Below are 22,254 nucleotides of genomic sequence, written 5' to 3'. Positions count from 1 at the left end.
ATGATTGCCTGGCCACATCAACACAGGAGCATTAAGAAACTCACCTATGCCCTCCATATGCTGGGATTTGAGCCATGAGTCGCTACACCTGGTTTAACATTTCTTGATATACTTTAAAGAAAAAAAACATTTTTGCATATGTGTAAATATATGTGTTGATGTATGAAAGGGAATTGGAGCACCTTGAACTAGAGTTACAGACAGTTATGAACCAGAATGAGGGTGCTGAGAAGCTATCTTGGGACCTCTGCCAGAGCAGCAAGTGCTCTTAATCACTGAGCTATCTCAGCATCCCCCCCAACATGCTGTTTTTAATGTCTATGCTAATTTTCAAAATCCTGGGGCTGTAGAACCCTTATCTAGCATACACAAAAACCTGAATTAAGTTCTATTACCTTAAATAACAACAAAACGACACCATTATTTTTGTTTTCTAACAACTTACTCTTGGAAAACCAATCACACTTGGTTCTCTAGTATTTCCCAATTTTCATAGTTAAAAAATGGTGACAATTCTCATGTCATGGCCAGTATCAAGCCACTAATCTTGATCCTCTATTATAAACTAATCGAAAGAGTTGGATCAAGCACAGAACTGCTCTTGGACTGGACTGATGGCAAGAAGAAAGCAATCAGAAGTAGAAGTGAAAGGACTAAGAAGAGGAAAGTCTTGGAACGCATCTGAGAACTGTTCTTTAATTCCAACATCAACTTGAAAAGGTTGCCAAAGGGTTATGTTTTTGTCACAGGTACTTGTGTTGGTATTGTGACAAAATACCCTGACAAAAGTAAATCAAGATAGAAAGGGTGTATTGGGGCTCTCGGTTTAAGGGAACACAACATCACCATGGGGTAGCCATAATGATAAGAGTTGGAGTAGCTCATCATACTGCACCCAAAATCAGGAACCATAGATAGGCATGCTCAGCTTTCTTTCTCTTTTTTATTCAGGTTAAAACCCTAGCCTGTTGAATAGAGCTGTCCTCATTTAGGAGGGGATCCTCCCATCTCAGTTAACCCTCAACAATCCCTCACAGATATACCAACAAAGGATTGGTGTGGTTTGTGAAATGAATGAAGGATTTAAATATTTTAACACTTTAAACACTCACTGATGTTCTATACTAAATTTTGAAGTGAAGTTTTATACATACATATATATATACATATATATATTCCAGTGTAAGGATATTTAACTAGTGCAATGCATGCCCTGGAATTTGATCCATATGTATGTATGCATTTATGTATAGTGATATATTGTTTATGATTTATTAAAGCTTGCCAGAGGATTCAGAAAGCAAAGTCAGCAACAAACCATAGAAGCCAGGAATACACCTTTAATCCCAGTAGCCAGAAGCTAGGAGGTGGTAGTACACACCTTTAATCCTAGGGCTCAGGATTAAGAGACAGACAGATCTCTGTGAGTCCAATGTACCCAGATCTACATAAGAGTGAATCAGTCTAAAAGAGAATTATAGTCCACACCTGTAATCCCAACATTAGAGAAGCATATAAGATATAAGCAAGGTCTCAGAGACGCATTCATTCTCCAGCCACACTGAAGATAAGCAGCAGTTTGAGACTTGATGAAGAGCTCATGAATGGATCAGCCCTTTCAGCTTGAGCTAGAGGCGAGAGTTAGTGGTGGGATGCTTTGCTTTTCTGATATTCAGCTTGAAGTTTGAATCCAAATATTCTCTGAGTCTTCTACTTTTCATGTTTAGATAGATAGATAGATAGGTAGGTAGATCATTTGAAAGAAATACATACCTTCTTGTTTTAAAACATTTGAAAGAAATATATACCTTCTTATGCACGCCTTTAATCCCAGCATTCAGGAAGCAGAGGCAGGTGGATCTTTGAGAGTCCAAGACCACTCTGGTCTACAGAGCAAGTTCCAGGACAGTCAGGGATGTTACACAGAGAAACCCTATCTCAAACTCAAAGCAAACAAACAACAAAGTAATAATAAGCATAGCTGTTTATGTGATTGCTTTTATTTATTTGGTATGTGCCTGTGTGTTATATGAGTATACATGTGTGTACATGCACGCACACACACACACACACACACACACACCTGCACAAAGGTTGACATGACTGATGTCTGCTCTGTGCTCAGGGAGACCAGAGGAGAACAATGAGTGAGTGTCCTTCTCTGTCACTTCTCACCTTATTCCTTTGAGGAAAGGCCTCTCACTAAACTGACTCTAGGATAAAGGTCCAGGAGCCTGAGCAGTTTTGTTGGTTCCACCCTGCCCCTGTGACGATGGGCTTATAGGCGCACCCAGACACACTTGGCTCTTTACGTGCATGCTGGGGGTTCTAGCTCAGGTCCTTATGCTTGCCCAGCAAAAGCTTCTGGGGACTGGGTCACCTCTCTAACCTTATTTTCTCCATGCTGAAAGTCACAAATATAATCTATTCAGTTTGTACATAATCAGGAACGTGACGGTTTGAACGACAATGGCCTCTACAGGTTCTTGTGGCAACTTTTCCTTTACAATTGGTGGGACTGTTTTGGAAGGATAGAGGGCATGACCTTGTTGACACAGGTGCATCACCTGGCGTGGGCTGTGAGTTTTCCAAGGCCCAGGCACTCCCAGTTAGCTTTCTCTATGTCTCTCTTTGTTTGATGCTTGTGAATCAAGATGTAAGTTCTTAGCTACTGTCATAAAGCCATGCCTGACTACCTGCTGCCTTCCTCCCTGTCATGATGGTCATGGACTCTATCCCTCTGGAACCATGAGCCCCCAAATTAAATTCTTGCTTTTATAAGTTGCATTTGTCATGGTTTCTATTCATAGCAATAGAAAAATGACTAAGTCAGGAAATACTAATTTTAATAGGAAATTTAGAATGTATTAAGGAAAGTTTAGTGCAGAAAAAAAGTGATATAGGTGATTTGGACACATTGTTTTGAAATAGTCATAGTTTTCAGTGGGATTAACATCTTCACATTGACTGTGAAATCCTTACCGGTCATGTTGACAGGGGCTTTTTTCTCCTGTTTGGTCAAATTAGTCATGTGATTCTTTTCTTCATCGGTCTTAAGTACATTCAGAGATGCTGAACTTTTCCTTTCTCTCTGTGATGTGTTTAGAATTTTGGGTAGAAAAAAGAAGGGTATAGAAGAAATAATGGAACATAGTCCAGAAACAAGGAAATTGAGCCACCAGGCACCAACCCAACGCGCATCCATAGGTGTTATTCGGATAGTTCCTGGAATTAAAAATCAGAACAGGACAGTCACAAATCATCGTAAAAGACAAGACTGATGATGACTACTGGAATCCACATATGAAGAAAACAAACTCTATCTCATAAGTCTTAAAATAAAATCTTCTCATTTTAGAATTTTTTCAACTTAGAACCTTTTGAAGACATCTCACAATTTCTGTTGCAAGGAACCCGCCAAAGTATTACAGCTTGCCACAATGCAGACTCAGTTGTAATTGGAGAAATAAGTATTTAATCTCAGAGATGACTTGAAAACAAAGGCAGGGCATGAATACACATCATCATCATCTGAAGACAGATGTTGGTGCCATCTGCTGAGATCTGGATAGGACCAGAGAGAAGCTTAACATTGTTTCCAAGGAATGGTAAGGCTCCACTCTGTTATTTCCAGCTGCTACATAAGCAGCCCTACTGACAACGAGGAGAATGTAAAACAGTGAAAAATCTGAGACGCAAAGGAACCCAGAGAAGATGGACTATAAACACGAGGCATCATTTATCCACATTACATCAATTGTACTTCTGTGCAGTGATGAACAGGAGTGACATATTAGTGCTAGTTATCACAGCCAACATCCCTGTGAATGACAAATGTCAGTCGGTTGATAGTTAGGGCTTTATTGCTGTAAAGAGACACCACAAGCACAGAACCTCTTACTTTTAAAAAAAAGAATGTCACTGGGGCTGGCTGGCAGTTCCTGAAGTTTAGACCGTTATCATGGTGGTGGGAAGCATGGCAGCATGCACCCACACATGGTGCTGGGGGAGCTGAGAGTGCTGCATCCTGATCAGCAGGCAGCAGGGAGAATGACTGTGAGCCACTAGGCCTGTTTTTGAGTTTCTGGGACCTCAGGGCCCACCCCTTACTGGTGTACTTCCTTCAACAAAGCTACATCTACTCTAACAAGGCCACACCACCCAAAAGTGCCACTCCCTATATGGGCCTATGGGAGCCATTTACCTTCAAATCACCACTATTGATGTTATTAAAAGATGAGGAAATTCCAAAAGACATACAACCAGCAAAAGCTGGATCATGAGTTGATGGAAACTCTGAACATGTATGTGGCTAGTGAGAAGAGGAAAGGTATGGGGTGTAGAGAAAAGCCTAGGGACAGAAGGATCCACTGGAGGACTCTAGCTCTCAGAAAGACTTAACTCTAGTTCTTTCCAAAATCTTTCATATACTCATGAGGAGACATTCCCAGACTCATTCAACATGACCAGCACTACACTGGCACAGACACGAAAAAACAACAATACTCTTGGTGACACTGGCTGCGGTATCATTTTCCTTGTGAAGTTATTATACACAAAGTTACAGAAAAAAAAAGCTACTAAAGAACTATCAGAAAACAAAATTATCAAAACAGTCTCACTTTTAGTGCATTAAGAGTTAACCACAGAGGCAAAAACCTGTACAATTTATTTCACTCATTACTGAAAGGAGCTACAGAAATCTGATTATTCATTTATAGCCATTTATTTCCCAAGAATTCTAATACAATACTGTCGGTCTCCCATGTTGAGGGATATCTGTTGTGGCCTGATGACTTGTGCAGTTGATACTAAGGGGAATGTGGATTGAGGAAAGAAACAGTCAGGAGGGCATCCCAGTGAATACTGGGAACCACCTTAAGTTTATTGCTCAAAATGCTTACATACCCCAACCAAAAGGGGAGGAGGCAAACGACTTTTTACCATGATACAAGGAACAAACAGACTTACTTACTTCCTTAATTTTCCAAACATTTAGTATCCACACCTTAGATTAAACCTCTTATTATCTGGCCTTGAGGATTAAGACATCTAGTAACTTTCCCAAGAGTGGTATCACTGGGTTTTGAGGTAGGCTGATTCCCAATATTCTTAGAAACCACCATACTGATTTCCAAAATGGCTCTACAAGTTTGCATTCCCACCAGTAGTGGAAGAGTGTTCCCATAACCCCACATCCTTTCCAACATAAGCTTTTCTCAGTATTTTTGATATTAGCCATTATGACAGATGTAAGATGGTATCTCAAAGTCATTTTGATTTGCATTTCCCTGATGATTAAGGATGTTCAGTACTTCATTAAATGTCTTTTGACCATTTGAGATTCTTCTGGTAAGAATTCTTCCAATTGGGTTATTTTGTATTTTGATGTGTACTTTCTCGAGTTCTTGATAAATTTTAGAGATTTGTTCTCTGTCAAATGTAGGGTTGGTGAGGATCTTTTCCTGTTCTGTAGGCTGACATTTTGTCTTATTGACAGTGTCCTTTGCCTTACAGAAGGTTTTCAGTTTCAGGAGGTCCCATTTATTGATTGCTGCTTTCAGTGTCTGTGCTACTAGTGTTATATTTAAGAAGCAACCTCCTGTTCCAATGCATTCCAGTCTACTTTCCAGTTACTATTCTGATAGAATCTGATAGAGTCAATGGCACTAGATTTATGTTCAGGGCCTTAGATTTGACTTTTGTGCATGATGATACATATGCACGTTAAAATCCAGTTATGCCAGCACTATTTGTCAACGAGCTTTTCCTTTTTCCTTTGTACCATTTTAACTTCTTCATCAAAAATAAGGTGTTATAGTAGCTTTAGATCAAGTACTCAGTTATCTAGGTAAGACATCCATACATTAGGCCAAACATCCTTCAGTAGCCATACCTTAGTCCTTTCAGTCTTAGACCATTGTCCTTGAAAGAACGAGGACAGTTTTTAACTCTCTGACCTTAAATCAGTATGGAATGGAACCACCTCTATGAAACTAACAATTTCTCCTACTTAATTTAATTAATTAATGCCTGTCCTTCTGTCACAGGATATATTACATTATTTTAGATTTAAAGGAAAGATAGCTTACAAGCTTTAAATGATTTTTTCAAAAATTATCTCAAGATATTCAGTGGCTACAATAATATTTTAGATTGTCTATAGGGGATCTTGAGCTCCTTAGTGAAATTCTTAAGGAAAGTATTAATCACAGTTTCCCTAGACAACTCATAGATGCCACCCAATGTTGGGGCCTGGCAGATGACACAGCATGAGGCACAGAAATGGTGGACACAGCAAGATGAAAAAAGATGAAATGTGTTAGCACTTGGATATAACTAATGAATGTGTGTTGAGTAAAGTCAAGGTTGCTGAGTTGTTTTACTATAACACTGAGGCTTGGATAGAAGCAATCTCCAAAGGTATGCGGAAACATCAAAATACTAAATATTTTAGTTGTGGTAGAATAGGCCATCTGAGAAGAAATTTTAGACAAGGCATTCCTAAAATTAATCCTTCTTTTGGGAGTAATCCAAATAGAAGTCTTCGGTATTCTGGATTATACATTGGATCAACAAATGTAATAGACAAGAGACAAACAAGGCAACCCTTTATCCTCGGGAAACTCCTTAGGGGGACTCTTTAAGGCCCCCAAGTTGAAATTGGTCCAGTCATTCCCAGTTACTGTAGAGGACAATCCTCCTCAGAACAATTAAGAAATTCAGTGCCTATTGTAAAAACTCATGCTGCTCTGAATGATAGAATAGCTTTGGAGGATGAATAACATATTCACGGAAGAAACCGAAACATATATTTTGGCAGAATTCTTTTTCCCCCTTTTTAAATTTAAGTTAGAAACAAGCTTGTTCCACATGTCAATCCCAGCTCCCTCTCCCTCCCCTCCTTCCCCACCCTCCCCACCAGGCCCCCCAGTCCCCCACACAATCTCTACTCCAATCCCCAGGGGAGGCCCTCCATAGTGGATCTCCAGAGTCTGTCCCTTCATCCAAGGCAGGGCCTAGGCCCTCCCACAAGAGTCCAGGCTGAGATTGTGGGATGGGCACTCAGACTTCTATAAATCACCAAAGACCAAAACTAAGAGCACAAATAATGTTATACTAGAAGGATTACTGGACATAGGTAAAGACATCACCGTTATCACTCCAGAATCTTGACATCCAAGTTGGCCTTTTCAGGAGGTAAATGTTCAGGTCTTAGGGATTGGAATACTCTCTCAGGTAAAACAAAACAGGAGATGGGTTAAATGTATAGGACAAAAAGGAAAGCTGAGACCTTATGTGGCTAGTATAACAGTAAATCTATGGGGTCATGATCTGTTGCAGCAATGAAATAACCAGATTAACAGTCCTCCAGTATCAAAAATGAACCATAAACAAACTTATGTTTATGGGGAAAATGTTCTAAGAAACTATATAAAACAGACACCAAACATCCAGGCCACACAAAAACAGAATAAAACAAGTGTCAAACTCATAGAGGGACCAAAAGCCCTACCTTTAAAGTAGTTAAATGGCAATCCTGTCAATGTAAGTCAATGGTCTATGGCTTCAGAGAAGCTAGAGGCTCTAGAACTGCTGGTTCAGGAACAGCTAAATTCTGGACATATTGAAGAATCAACTCACCCTTGGATTTCTATATTTGCTAGTAAAAAAATAAATCAGGAAAATAGAGAATGCTTATAGACTTGAGAGTCAATAATGAAGTAATTCAGCCAATGGGCTCTCTATAGCCTGTAATGTCATTGCCTTCTCTATTACCTAAATAATTACCTATTATAGTTATTGACTTAAAAGATTGTTTATTCACTATACCTTTACAAGAAAAAGATAGGGAAAAATGTCCCTCCTAACTTCTGACTGCTGGGTTTAAAGGTGTGCCTGACTTCTATGAGCTGTGACTGACTTTGCTTTCTGAATCTTAAGGCAAGCTTTAGTAAACCATAAACAAAATATTACCACACAGCTCAGTCAACAATGCATTGCATATCTCTAGTCCTTGAAAATTATTATTATCAACTATATGGTATAATAAGGAAATATAGCCAGGCGGTGGTGGTGCACGCCTTTAATCCGAGGACTCGGGAGGCAAAGGCAGGCAGATTTCTGTGAGTTCGAGGCCAGGCTGGACAGACAGCCTCAAAAACAATACAGAGAAACCCTGTCTCGTAAAACCAAAAAAAAAAATAAGGAAATACAGTTTGGTAATTAGTCAACTATTACAATTGAACTTGTAGTTATATTAGGTATTTTTACAAGGCCAGAAAGATATTTTAGAAAAACAAGTCATCTTCAAACACTTCAGAGATCTACAGAATAAGGCATTTAACATGTATTAATAACATAAGTTCTTTTTTATGACAATGTGACATGTCTGCTCTTCACAGTACAACTATATGTCAGAGACAATGATGGGCATCAAAGAAACTCCACATGGAATTTAAGACACTGGATAAGAAAGTGCCCTTGCCTCAACTGCTGACAGTATGCTGTCCAAATTGGACAAACAGGACACCAAAAAGGGTGACTGCAAATCTTGAAAAGACAAGGCAGTCTAGTTCTTCAGAATATTGTAGTTCACAGAAATGTCTGTCAGATATATGCTAAGCCTATAGGCCAAAGATGGATACCCCAACATTGTAAAGCAACCTTGGTTGTCTGTCCAGGCAGCAAGATGTTTCTGTCATTTCTCACATTTTTTGGAAGTGGCTTGCTTGCACTTCCTGTTTATTAAGTTAATATTATTTTCTTATCAGGTCTCTGAGGGAGTTGAAGACTAGATAGTATAGTTATAGTTGGTCTAGTTTACCAAATTCAGTAAAGAAACTCAATAAAGATGTGTTAAGTGTAATAGATTTGAAAGACATTAAAAGGTGATTTGATAATGCAAATTAGAATAGAAAATGAATTAGGTATAAGACTTTGGACTCATCAAGAAAGGATATGGAGTATTATCTCTGAATTTGTTAAATGTTAATGGACTAGACATTGTTGATGTACTTATTGCCTGCTTTCTAATCATGTATGGCAAATGGATATTACTCAAGTTAAAGAACTTGACAAATTAAAATGTGTGCATGTGGCAGTCAATACATATTCAGGATTCTGAATGCCACTGCACAAACTGGAGAAGCCACTAAGCGTGTAGTAACTCATGGTTTAAGATGTTTTTCATATATGGGAATTCCTAAAGTTATAAAAAACAGATAATGAATCCAGACATATTAGTAAAGCATTTCAGCATTTTTGTTCCCAATGGACAATTGAACATAAAACAGGCATACAACCTTATAACCCTTAAGGACAAGAAACAACATTAAAAATAAACAAGGGGGAATCACATCCCCAGGCTCCACACAATGTATTACATAATGCTGTCTTCATTTCAAAATTTCTGAATGTGGATGACTGTGAGCAATCTGCTGTGAATTGATTCTGGCATGATGGCACTTGAACAGCAAGTCAAATGGTAAGATCCTTGCACTGGATTATGGGAAAGGGCCAATCCTGTTTTCATATGGGATTAAGGGTATGTTTGTGGTTTTTCACAGGAAAAAAATGAAGCTCCATGGCTGCCTGAAAACTTGGTGTGATGTGTAGAGCAGAAGAATGCCAGACATGATGGCATTGAGGCTACGGAGTCCTCACCCCCAATTATTTCTAGTGAGATCTGCTGAAACTATATTCTTGATCCTCTGATGTCATCATTCTACAGACTAAGAAGGGAAAGAGATTATGACAACAGTTGGTTGGTGATTCCCAGTTTCATTCTTTCTTCCTTCCTTTCTTTCTTTGTTTTGTTTTGTTTTTCGAGACAGGGCTGTCCTGGAACTCTCTCTGTAGACCATGCTGGCCTCAAACTCACAGAAATCGCCCTGCCTCTGAAAGTTCTAAGGTGTGGCTACTGAAGGATGTTTGGCCTAGGGTGTAGATGTCTTACCTAGATAACAGAGTACTTGATCTAAGGTTACTAGATGTCTTAATTCTCAAGGCCAGATAACAAGAGGTTTGATCTAAGGTGTGCTTACTAAATGTTTAGAGCATTAAGAATGTAATTAAGTCTGTTTGTTCCTTGTATCATGGTAAAGAAGTCTTTTGCCATTTCCTCCTTTTTGGGTGGAGTGTATGAGAATTTTGAGCAATAAACTTAAGGTGAATCCCAGTATAGGATGCCCTCCTGATTCTATCTTCTGTCTCTAGCCTGTTTCTTTACTTAATCCATTCTCCCTCTCTTAGGTACAGACCAGAGAATTCAGCAGGACCCAATACAATACAGATAATTTCTAAATGTAGCAGAAAAATTTTCAACTATCACCATAAGAATTTTCCCCAGCTCTATATGAGTTTTTATAACAAGGATGAACTTAGAAGTGAGTAAGAAATGTTTTTACTAAGGGTATTTTTATTCAAAAAAAGTGAGAGGTTGTGCCCTCTCTTGAGCTACTGTGATATTAACTCTAATTTGGAAATAAATCCTTTGAAGTCTTTAGAGTTCTGATGAGATAGAAACCAGATTTATTTATGCAGCAAACACTTAAATGTTCAGACGGATTCCCTCCTCTCATGTCTAAAGAGATTATAATACATTTGGTGGGCCCTCAGCCAGCAGGGAGCTGTGATGAGGGCATCTCTGAAGAGGAGTGATATCCTGGATGAGACTTTCAGGACTACACTAATGGAAAGTGGAGCAGAACTTTCCACTGGAAGATTCAGGAATGTGAGATGAGAGGGTCTTTTGGGAGTCCCATAAATAGTAGTCATGGTTACTTCACAGAGTATCAATGAGAAAAGAGTGTAGAGGAAGAAAGAGAGTCCACATATAAAGATAAATATGATAACAAAGAGCCATCTGTCCAGTTCTGAAGAGCCCGGATGTTGTACCAATGTCTGGTTTGAAATCACTATAGGTCTACAGGCATGGACCAGATTTGCTTAGAAGAATTATTCTGGAAGTGTGACAAATGAAAATGGCCAACACTGGAGTCAGGCCAAGAGGAAAGGAAGATTATCTGATGATTCAGTGAATAACACAATTAAGGTTAAGATATTCATATAGAGATGGAGTAGCAGAAACAATATAAGATTTAAGAATGAGTTTTGAGCACAGTATTTGCCAGGTTGAATTTTAAGTGTTTATTTAGATGTATAAAAGTAGAAAAAGTGGAAAAAATGTTAGTTGATTCTGTCTCATGAGACAGAGAAATCAGATTACATCTGAGAAGTGGATGGGGGTGGGGAGAAGTGAGAAATCTTCCAAAATCAGATTTTTCTTTTTCAAGATCTTGACTATGAAGGGAAAGTTAAACAGAAAACCAGCTTCAAAGTTGTTCGAGGACAGAAAAACAGCATGTATGTAAATGACTGCACAGAATGGAGAGCATTTTGTGATAAATACAGATTGGAGGTAGAAGGTTGAAAATAGACAGGGAGGGGGTCTAAAGATTATGGAACAAGATCTTGAAGATGCAGGGTGGAGAAATGAAATACTAGGGTGGATCTATAAATATGAGCTGAAGGTAGATATAATCTTTATTGACTTTTAGGGGGGAACGAGCTATGAGAAGAAGATAGATGTGATATTTATCGGAAGGAGGGTTTTAAGTTGAGTTTCTATACTTTGGCCAGTTTCTCTGAATTATGAAGGAACGCTTGCTTTGATGGCAGATAATGGCCATTGGGATCACATAGTGTGCATTCCTTCATCCTTTAATTGAAGGGGACCATATGCCAAATCCTATTTCCAGACCAGGGAGAGCAAAGATACATGACGGAGGTGCCAAGCACCCTCCAAATATCCGTCAAATCCCAACCACACAGTATCTTCCTGAAGCTTTAATCTGTGATTCCTGTGTTTCTAAACCCAATCTACCACAAAGTTTACCTGGTTTGACTGTGCAACCAGTTTGTTTTGCACCAAGTTATCTAAAGTAGGATTGTTCCAAATATTCCATTTTATACTGACTTGCAAAAGCTTGGCAAGGGATACACTTTGTTTTAAATATAAATATATCCTCTACACTTACAATTTCTAAAACACAAAATCAAGGAACTATTGAAAGAGTTAAACAGTTTCTTGGAAGCATGGTGGCTGGTATTTGAAAGACACTCTTCTGGTCTGCTTATTGATTCTACTTACTCAGGTCTACGTATCCAATGTCTACATACATCCGAGCAAACATAGATGACATGATAAAGCCAATGACTGGACCAATCATTGCTACTGTATTCAAAATACCTGCAAACAGTTCCAAATCATTCAGTCAGAGTCCAAGTACAAGTAGTGATTTTTTTATCACCCAAAAATGATCATGTTCACTCAAGACAGTGCCATCCCCACTTCCTTACCCATCCAAATTTGTGCCTTTTCCTTTGGTAAATTTCACCAAACATAGCTTGTGCCCCTGTATGTTCATGGGTGTGGCCTTCATCAGACCATGGTCAATCCATCTCAGACCAAAATGTTAAAGAAAACATATTCTCACTCTTCCTATACCTAACAACTGCAATAGTTCCTTAGCTAGGGAAGAAACTTTGCTCACCTCATGTCTCCATACTGGGATTTTGCTCACCTTGAATTTGTATTTGTTTTTATACATGAGGTTTTAAAATCTAATCCTACATAATGCCTTTCTCCAAATATTTTAGGTATATTGATTTATTCAGGGAACTGGGAAGATGGCTCAATGGTGAAGAGCACTGGATGCTCTTTTAGAGGAAGAGAAAAGAATTGAAAAAATTGACTTAGTGTGCTACCATTTCAAAGTTAGACTTAGGGAAATTAAGGAATGAACTCTTATGTTCTGTACATTACCTAAATACATAGAAGAGTGCCCTTCTGTTGCAAAGTCATCAATATAGGAAACTCCTAGGGGCACTATTGGTGTTTCCCCTATTCCACGAATCATGTTCCCCATCAACACATAAATCCACATGTTTGACTTGGATACCTTTTCACAATCTGTGTAGACAAAATACATGTTTATTTTAAACATCAATTACAGCACCAATACTAGGAACTCCACAAAGTCAGACTATTAATTGTTCCTTGGATATAGCAGTCACTTGTGCTTTCTTTCTTTCTAAAATTTTAATTGACTCCTACTCAGTCTGCAATGTTTTACAATACAAAAAGATGCAAAGTAAATAAAGAAAAATATACAGAAAGCAAGCACTACTTGAAATCTCTCTGCACGAAGAAAATCATGTAATGTTAATAACAATTCATGCTCCATATTTTGGGCATACACAAAATATACGCATTTCATATATATAATATAGAATTACGTATCTAGTTTGTACATATCACTTTTATACCTAGCACTGTGCTAGGACAACTTCCCTGTTTATCTGTTTATTTTCACTTTGTTGTGCTTTGTGTCAAAATTTTAACAATGTTATACACACACACACACACACACACACACACATGAATATTTTGCCTACATGCGTGTATGAGCACCACATTCATGCAGCACCCTCAAAGACCAGAAGAAGGTGTTGTATCCCCTGGCACAGGAGTTATACTTGATTGTGAGATGCCATGCAGCTTCTAGGAATTGAACCAGAGCTCTTAATGGCTGAGCCAACTTTTCAATCCCTAATTTCATATTTATAATTATAAAATACTTCAAATTGTTCCTTCTGTCACAAAGAGATGTCTTGGATATCATTATAAATAAGTATTTAAGAATATAAATAATTATAATTCACAAAAGTGATGAATTTACACATCTCAACAATACAAAAATTGAAAAAGAATTAACTTCTCATTTCTTTTAGCTTTGATTTTTCCATATCTGATATAATAGGTAGAATGGTCTAGAGTGATATATATATGTATATATATATACATACATATATGTAGTCTTGCAGAGAGAGTGATATATATATACATATATATCATCTTATTACAATACTCTGAAAAATCTTCAATTGGAGTAATTATCTAGTCATGAATCACTTCTCCCTTGTTTACATACTCATGCTTTCTTGCTTGAAGTGTTTGTTGAGACAGGGTCATACTATATGGCTCAGGTTTACCTCAGAGCCACAGTCTGCCTGGTACAACTGCATTCTGGGAATACAAACATTTATGCAGTCAATCCTTGAGGCTTTATTTTCGCTGCAAATGTTCTTTCCCAATATCTATATAAAACAGTTCTTAGCTACTCCTCTGATACTTCTAAAGGCTCATTTCAAATTACATGTTCACGCTATGATTATGTCTGTATGTCCAGGTCAATTAAATCGTTTTTTGTTTTTAATCAATTTTTACACTGATATATTTGATAGGAATTTGTATAGAATATATGTGTGCATATGTATGTATACATACATACATATTTGTGTGTGCATATATATGTATATGTACACACACATATATACATATATATGGTTTCATATATATATGGTTTCAAATGTTATTCACTGTTACTATTATTTCTTACCTTTCCCCATTATCTCAGGTGAGTTTCCAGTGAGTGATGTAGTTTGATTTGCTAAACATTTCCATGTGGTGTTTCTTAGAGAGTTGATATCATCCTCTGATGAGAACCTGTAACTATAGAGGCACCACTGGAGTTGACGTTTTATTTACCAAGTATTTTCCACTTTCCTAAGAAACTATTTTCATCTTAATTGCATATTTATCTTCCACACATTAATGAGAACTCACTGATAACTTTCCAGCCTCAATTTTCGGAGAAATGGTCATTAACATTAAAATGGGGGGAGGCCCAAGGCCCAGTAAGTAAGGCCCTTCATTGTCACTCAGGCAAGGTGAATGACCATTTTGATGCCAGCCTAGGACAGAGAATACCTTGGTTGTAATGGGAAAAATCCTGGATTCCCCACTCTGTTTTTTAAACTGCTAAGAGTAGTAATGTTTCTGAATTATCTTTAAAGATGACAGTAATATAAACTTCCTCTGAATTACATTTAGTAGGCTAGAGAGCCATGTTCTTACATAAGTCTTCAGTGCATGATAATCCATCAATCTTTTCTATCAATACATGCGATTTTCTTTTATGGATTTACATGTATCCATGAGCTAAACATCTACTCTGAAACTTTAATAAAATTTAATTCATTTCAGCTGGGCCAGGAAGTATTTAATAGCAACAAAGAGCATGGAGTCAGAATTGTGGAACATGCTGTAATTCAAGAAATACTTATGTATCCTGTACCTCTACGCTGGATAGCCCAGTGTAGGTCAAGCGCTCTACTCCAGTATAAGACTAGAATCAAAATGCATATGCAAGGATTTTCATCCTCCCTAACGAGTAATTTCAGTATCCAAGGTCCTGAGCTATCATAAAGGAAAAGTAGATCATTAGTTTTGTTTGAAGGTTGGGAATAGGGTGGATATTTCTAGACTCCACCCTGTATAGAACATGTGAGATGAAACTTAGTGCTGAGAAAGAGTTTAAGAGATAGACTCCAAAGGATAGCATACAAGGCTGTAGAACCACTGCATATAAAATATTTTCACATGCAGAGAACTGCAGTTTTGTCAATTGCTTGGCAATTGTGGGGAACAGTGGAAAGTGAGTCTAGGACGGTAAAGACCCAGTCAGTGAACAGCATGGATTGACATGCAAGTTTAGATATGATTAAACATACAGGTGAGAGCTTTCGGTGTTTTTTATTGTTGCCTATAATCATTGTATTTTGTGTTCCTACTACCATATAAATGCACACTCACAAATATCTGTATATCTTGAGTGATGCTTTGAAGGACAGAATGTGTCCCTGCGTATGCCTTATATTGCTCAAGTCTATCTAGCAATACATGGTGGTCTCAATAACCTGAGTGTTTTTTTTTTTTGGTTTACTGATAAACTAGGATCTGAAGTTTGAAAATCTGTTCTAAAACACTGAGAGTTTTAAGCTTTGCTTAAATTAGGAAAATTGGATTTGTGTTTAATAAGTGTATGTTTTTGTATAGAATGTGAATTAAAGTAGAGCTGCGGGGCTGAAGAGATGGCTCAGCCGTGAAGAACACTGATGGTTCTTCCCGAGGATCCCAGTTGGGTTTCCAGCACCCACATCAGCAGGTTCCCCCCTCCCTATAAGCCCAGTTCCAGAGGCTCTAGTGCCTCCTCCTGTTGTCCACAAGCCCATGTGCACATGCATATGCAGAAGCAAAACACTTATGCACATGAAATAAAAATATTACATAAGTCTTTACAAAGTAATAGAACTGAAACTGAAGGCAAGGCCTCCAGATTATTGGCTTCAGCTAAGATAAAGACATTGACGCCCACGTTGACAAAAGAATGTAAAATTATTAAGATCTTGGAGACTGCTGGTTATCCATATTGCAGTACATCTAGATCTTAGGATGAAGCCCTTGAGTTTGACCTGAATTCCTTTGCAGTTGTAAGTACAGTGACTGAGTAAACAGATATGAAAATGAGCAAGGTGTAGGCAAAAAAAAAAATAGAGAGCTCAGATTGTGATACTTGGATAGAAAAGCCTTTGGAATGCCCAGTGGAGATACAAACATGGTAAACAGATAAGTAGACACTAAATGTTAGGAATAGTTACTCAATGGTAGTAATGACTGGATTTAAAGCATATATGTTATATGAATTATTACAGGGATTTAGACAGAATATGAAGCAACAGAGATGTGGACATTTTGGTACTAGACAAGAAACTAAGGTATAGGTGTGATGAGGTGGCCGCACATAGACAAATGAGCTGAAAGAGTAAGAGGATGAAAATTAGAAAGGGGAAAGTGTGGTGACAAGTGTAAATGTCAAGTGTGACAGAGATTAAATAATTTCTCTGTGTGTGTGTGTGTGTGTGTGTGTGTGTGTGTGTGTGTGTCTGCGTGTGTCTGTGTCTGTGTGAAATGAGTCCTGGTATCTCAGCACCCACTGTTCACTCTTAAGTCCTTTTAAGGACTGAGCAATCAGTCTCTACTCAGCTGATTAAAATTCCTTCATGGATAGGGTAAATGACCTTCAGTCCCCAGCTGTTACTGGGGAGATAGCAGCAGTTGATAGCTTCTGGGGAAGAGAGAATTATTCCACTTTGAGATTGTGGTCATTAGTAGTTTGATGATGCTTCAGTGGAAGGCCCTATGCCATTGTACTAATTGGACTTAGAAGATTATAAAAGAAAACTTAAAAAGAGAATGAGGTGAAGCATTAGGATGAGTAAGGAGACACACAGGACGTATGTGGGGATGTGGAAAGAGTTGGGGGAAAATGTGAGTTTGTGTGACTGTATTTCATTGTGTGCATGTATGGAGTTCTCTACATTTCTCATTAAGTTACAAGTCAGTGAGAAAGGCACATATGTCCCATACTTACTATCCCATGAAGAAATGTGGCATAGCAGTTATAATGCTTCCAAGGCCCATGATGAAACATCCAATTCCAATCAACTTTGGTCTGTGTAGTTTGGATCCAAAGTAACTCACAAATATAATAACCATCAAATTCCCTGTAATGAAACCAAGTTATGTCAATTTGATTCATCACAGCAAATGCTGATGGTCAATGTATCTGGTACAATGGAAGAACCCAGACAGTATAAACAGAGAAAACACTTGGCCCTTTCCTAGGTTGACTGATGAGGGGAAACTCACCTTAATTAAATTGATCATAGAAAAGTATAGAATTGAGACTATGATGAGATAATTTTATTTTGTTTTGTTTATTTATTCCAGGTTTATTTATTTTCTTTCTTAAATTGTGTGTGTGTGTGTGTGTGTGTGTGTGTGTGTGTGTGTGTGCACTTTAGTGCAGTGCCCACAGAGGCCAGAAGAGAGTCAGATCCCTTGGAGTAAGAGTTACAGATGGATATGAACCACCAGATTTGGATGCGGGAAATCAAATTTAGGTCCTCAGAAAGAGCCGTAAGTACTCTTAACCATTGAATAATTTCTCTGACCCTTTGATTTTGTTTTGAATATCAGCTTTTCATTTTTAGAACCAACCTCGAAGGCCATCAATACATAAGTCACTTTAAAATAGACATCATCATATCTTCTCACCTGTACTAAAATTCATAGGGAACACTGATTTCTCAGTTGCAAAAAGAGAATTTACATATTTTTGCACCAGTCTATAGAATATGTTTTGGAAACAAAACATACTCCCATTGTTTTACAATACTGTTAAAGCAGATTTTTTTTCTTTGGGGGGAATTTAAAGTTGACTAGATTGTACTAAGATGAAAATAAATAGAGAAAAGTCTTCCTAATTGGAGAGAAAAGCATTACTTAATGCAGTTGTCATATATTCCTGACATTCTTTAATGCCGTAATATGTGCCTGCCAAAAAATATCATAAAAGAACAAACCACAAATAAGGTTACAAAGAAATGATAAAAACACATTAAGAATGAAAACGGGTTGGTGGGCAGAGCTGGAGGGAGGAAGAAGTCAATTAATTAAGAGCTTTAGGCTTGGTGATGGTAGCACACGCCTTTAATCCGCCAGATATCTATGAGTTTGAGGCCAGCCTGGTCTACAGAGTGAGTTCCAGGAAAGGCTCCAAAGCTACACTGAGAAACCCTGTCTCGAAAAACAAAAAACAAAAACAACAAAAAAGGAAGCTTTAGTAAAATTGCCAAGAGGCAATTTGAAATGTCATGTTGATTATAAATTAACTAGTTGATGATGGAAAATGGTGAACCCCAAATGACGGAGACAATTTTAATCTAATTGGAGTTATATATAAACAGTAAACAAATAGCATGAGTTTCCGAGTGTTTGGTAGAAAAAAAAGATACAACCCAAAATTACAAAAAAAAAAAAGAAAAAAAAGAACCAGCAAAAAATACATGAAGTAAAGAGGAATTAGCTGGAAAGAGGAGACTCTGGGAAAACACAGTGTCCTTACAGGTGTAATATTATTGATTCAGAAGATAAAGTGGCAAACTAAGAAGAAAAATAAAGTATTGTAAAGTTAAAAATTAGAGAAATGTTTAAATTTTAATTATATAAAATGGAAGACAACAGAAGATAGAACAGGAAACGACCAGGAGAGGAAACCTACAGAGCCACCTAAGGGTGTTGATGCCAGAAGCTTACAGAGTGAGGCCACCTGTCTAGTGCTGGGCTTTCACTACTCACAACTGAGAACAACAAGATATAAACTAAGCATTTAGAGCTACAAAAATGTATGTTGTTTTAAGGTTTCAGCAATGATTCCTTAGTTCTGCAGTCTCAGAGCTGCAAGCCTCAAACTTCCAAAATCTAGAGCCACACTTCTTTGGAAACAAACACGCATATACAAGGTTTTTTTTAAGAGGCACTGAAATGGAATTCTGAAAGATACACACTATACAATACATACTTTGTATCACAAATCTTCAGAATTCATGAGAAAAACAGATAGGCCTTCCTGTATGTAGCTACTTTTAAAACACTGTTAAATATGTCCTGTGTCAAGTTTTTTTTTAAATAACCATTAAATTTTTAGGAAATTCTTGAAATCCATATAACAGACAAAGCTGTGAAGCTCCCTCAAAAATTAAAGAGTTTTTAAAAAATTACTCAGCTGTTGAAAACAATGACATCAGGAAATTTGAAGGTAAATGGATGGATCTAGAAAAAGTCATCCTGATTAAGGTAACCCAGACCCCGAAAGACAAACACGGTATGTATTCACTGATAAGTGAAGACTACCTATAAAGGATAGCCATGCTACAATCCAGAGCCACAGAGAGGGTAGATAACAAGGAGGACCCAAAGAGGGATGGATGGATTTCTCTGGGGAAGGAAAATAAAAGAGATCACCTGGGTAAACCGCAGGCTGGTGGGAATGGGAACATGAGGCATCAGGTTTGTGATGAGTGGGGGGGAGTAATTTAATAGATGTCTTGATGGGGGGGGCATTTTGGGGTCGGGTAGAAACCTGGTCCAAGGGAAACTCTCATGAATCTACAAGGATGACCCCAGTTAAGACTCTTAGCAATAGTGGAGAGATAGCTTGTACTGTCCATCTCCTGTCATCAGATTGTTGACTACCTAATTGTCATCAAAGACCCTTCGTACAGTAACTGGTGCAGATGCAGATATCCACAGCCAAGCACTAGGCCAAACTCAGGGAATCTTTTGAAGGTGGGAAGAAGGATTATACAAGCCAGGTAGTGAAAACCATCACAAGAGAACCCACAGAGACTTCTAAGCTGGAATCATAGGAGCTCACAGACACTGAGTTGACAGCTAAGGGGCCTGCCTGCATGGGACCCACCTAAGCCCTCTGCATCTGTGCCACAGTATATAGCTGGGTCTACTTATGGGACTCCTAGTAGTCAGAGCAGGGCCTGTCCCTGACTTTCGGGCAGGCTTTTGGGAACCTATTCCTCATACTGGGTTGAGCTAACAAACCTTAATATGAGGGGAGGAGCATAGGAGGAATGGCTTTGAGGAGGGGTGTAAAGGGGAGGTGGGGCCATGTGAGGCGATAAGGAAGGAGAAACTGTGGTTGAGATACAGAATAAATTAATATATTTAATCAATAAGAAAAGGAACAGAGGCATTAAGCTTCTGCTACTTCATAAGAGAAGAATCCCTTTGGGTAATAGCATGGAGCTTGGAAGAAGACAACAGAGTAGCATCTTCAATGCTGTAAATCTACCCCCTTCAACAGTTAAAGAGCAAAATTGCAACACATTATTCCCAAGATGTTCTTTGGTACTTAAATCAAAGGTGCTCTAGCTCTCTCAACTTTTCTTCATGTATGGTCCTCTTGAGAGAGGGATGGTGAAGTTTCATAGCAGTTCATGTGAAAGCAATGGGTTTGTGTAAAGAAAAAAAGTCATTCTTCCAAAATCCTCTTCTCATGGTGGCTACCAATCAGTTTGTACCATATTTAGTGACATTACTGACTTGAATTCCTACACATCAGTGCCACTGCTTCCCAAGATAGGACAACAAAAAACACTCCAGACATTGCTATATTTTACAAAAAGGACAGAATTATCCATGGTTAAGAAACATGGGCATAGAACATGTCTGAACTATACTTTTCTTCTATAAGTCTGATTAGTAAAATAGAAATAAACATTACCAATTTCAAATCCTCCATCAATGAAACCAGCAAAGGAAGACGGGATGTCAAACCTCCTTTCTATTTGCGTGATGGAAGTTTTCATAATGACTCCAGCTAGTGCCTTGCTTACATAGGCAAATGAGAGGGCTGCCAAAAACATCTAAGAAGAAACAAAAGGGGGTTAAATCAAAGGAGTATATAGGACTCAATTAAAATGCAGTTTTTTGGTTTTTATTTTTGTTTTTAATTGAAGACAGTATTTTAGTCTTTCCCTGGTAGCATTTGGCATTCCCTTAACTCTTTCAATGTCATCATCATACAGGTAAAGCATAACTTCCTAACTTGGTTATAATTATAGCAGTAAAATTAGCAATAAAACAATTTCTAATCTCTGTTGGCCAATTGTAATTATATAATCACTTTAGCCTAATCTTTGTTTTGGCAGATGCCAAATCTAGGGATTGACAGGCTGTTTTCAAGGGCAGTATTTTGGGGAAAGACAGCTAAGGACAGACATCAGGTGAGAAAGAAGTATTAGGGAAAGTTGTTTTATGCAGTAAAGGCTCCAACAATGCAAAGAAGGTCATCCATCCAACAAAAGCTATGTCAACATGAAAGACATACAAACAGCCAGACCAGCACATCATGGGGTCACAATAGTTGTAATACAGATGCACTTGACATTAGAACCCCCAAGTCCACAAAGTGGAGGATGTTAGAACAGCAGCATCAGTTCATTCTTGCTATAGACTAATCATGTAGAAGGAGAGTGAGTGAAGAAACAGCAGATGTTTAGCACTACAGAGCCAGTTAGAGCCAGAAGAGGACTAGCGAACGCTCCCGTGAGTGGCAGCAACATACATAATCTCCAAGATCAACCCAGTCATGCCACATAACATGACCTTACAACCCTACCACACATGCACACACACACACACACACACAGAGAGAGAGAGAGAGAGAGAGAGAGAGAGCAGAATTTGAATATAATTCCTGAGAAATTGCCAATATTGTGTGTGTGTATGAAACAGGTTCTCACACAGGCCTAGAGTTCATCAGTATTCTAGAAAGGCTGGCAAGAAAGCACCAAGGAAGCCTGCCTCTACCTGCCTGCTCCAGGATTAGGAGAGCACACCACCACATCCTCTTCACCTGAGTTCAAACATAGGTCTCATGCTTGCGAGGAAAATTGCTTTACTGATTGCATTATCTCTTAGCTAAA

General features: G+C 38.2%; 1 protein-coding gene across 1 annotated transcript in view; it reads right to left on the bottom strand.

Annotated features, from left to right (window-relative positions):
- The window catches only part of Slco1b3 (solute carrier organic anion transporter family member 1B3), a 57,704-nt gene that overhangs the window by 19,738 nt on the left and 15,712 nt on the right, over positions 1-22,254 (bottom strand). Inside the window, exons 2-7 of the mRNA XM_013115514.3 lie at positions 21,051-21,192; positions 17,340-17,472; positions 14,466-14,578; positions 12,830-12,976; positions 12,155-12,253; positions 2,983-3,225 (exon numbers count right to left, since the gene is read on the bottom strand). Coding sequence (XP_012970968.1) covers positions 2,983-3,225; positions 12,155-12,253; positions 12,830-12,976; positions 14,466-14,578; positions 17,340-17,472; positions 21,051-21,192 — 877 coding nt within the window. The remainder of the gene's footprint in view (positions 1-2,982; positions 3,226-12,154; positions 12,254-12,829; positions 12,977-14,465; positions 14,579-17,339; positions 17,473-21,050; positions 21,193-22,254) is intronic.

The sequence above is a fragment of the Mesocricetus auratus genome, unplaced genomic scaffold (genome assembly GCF_017639785.1).
Source record: "Mesocricetus auratus isolate SY011 unplaced genomic scaffold, BCM_Maur_2.0 Super-Scaffold_100001, whole genome shotgun sequence".
Taxonomy (NCBI): Eukaryota; Metazoa; Chordata; class Mammalia; order Rodentia; family Cricetidae; genus Mesocricetus; species Mesocricetus auratus.
This window is presented reverse-complemented; position numbering and strand designations above follow the sequence as displayed.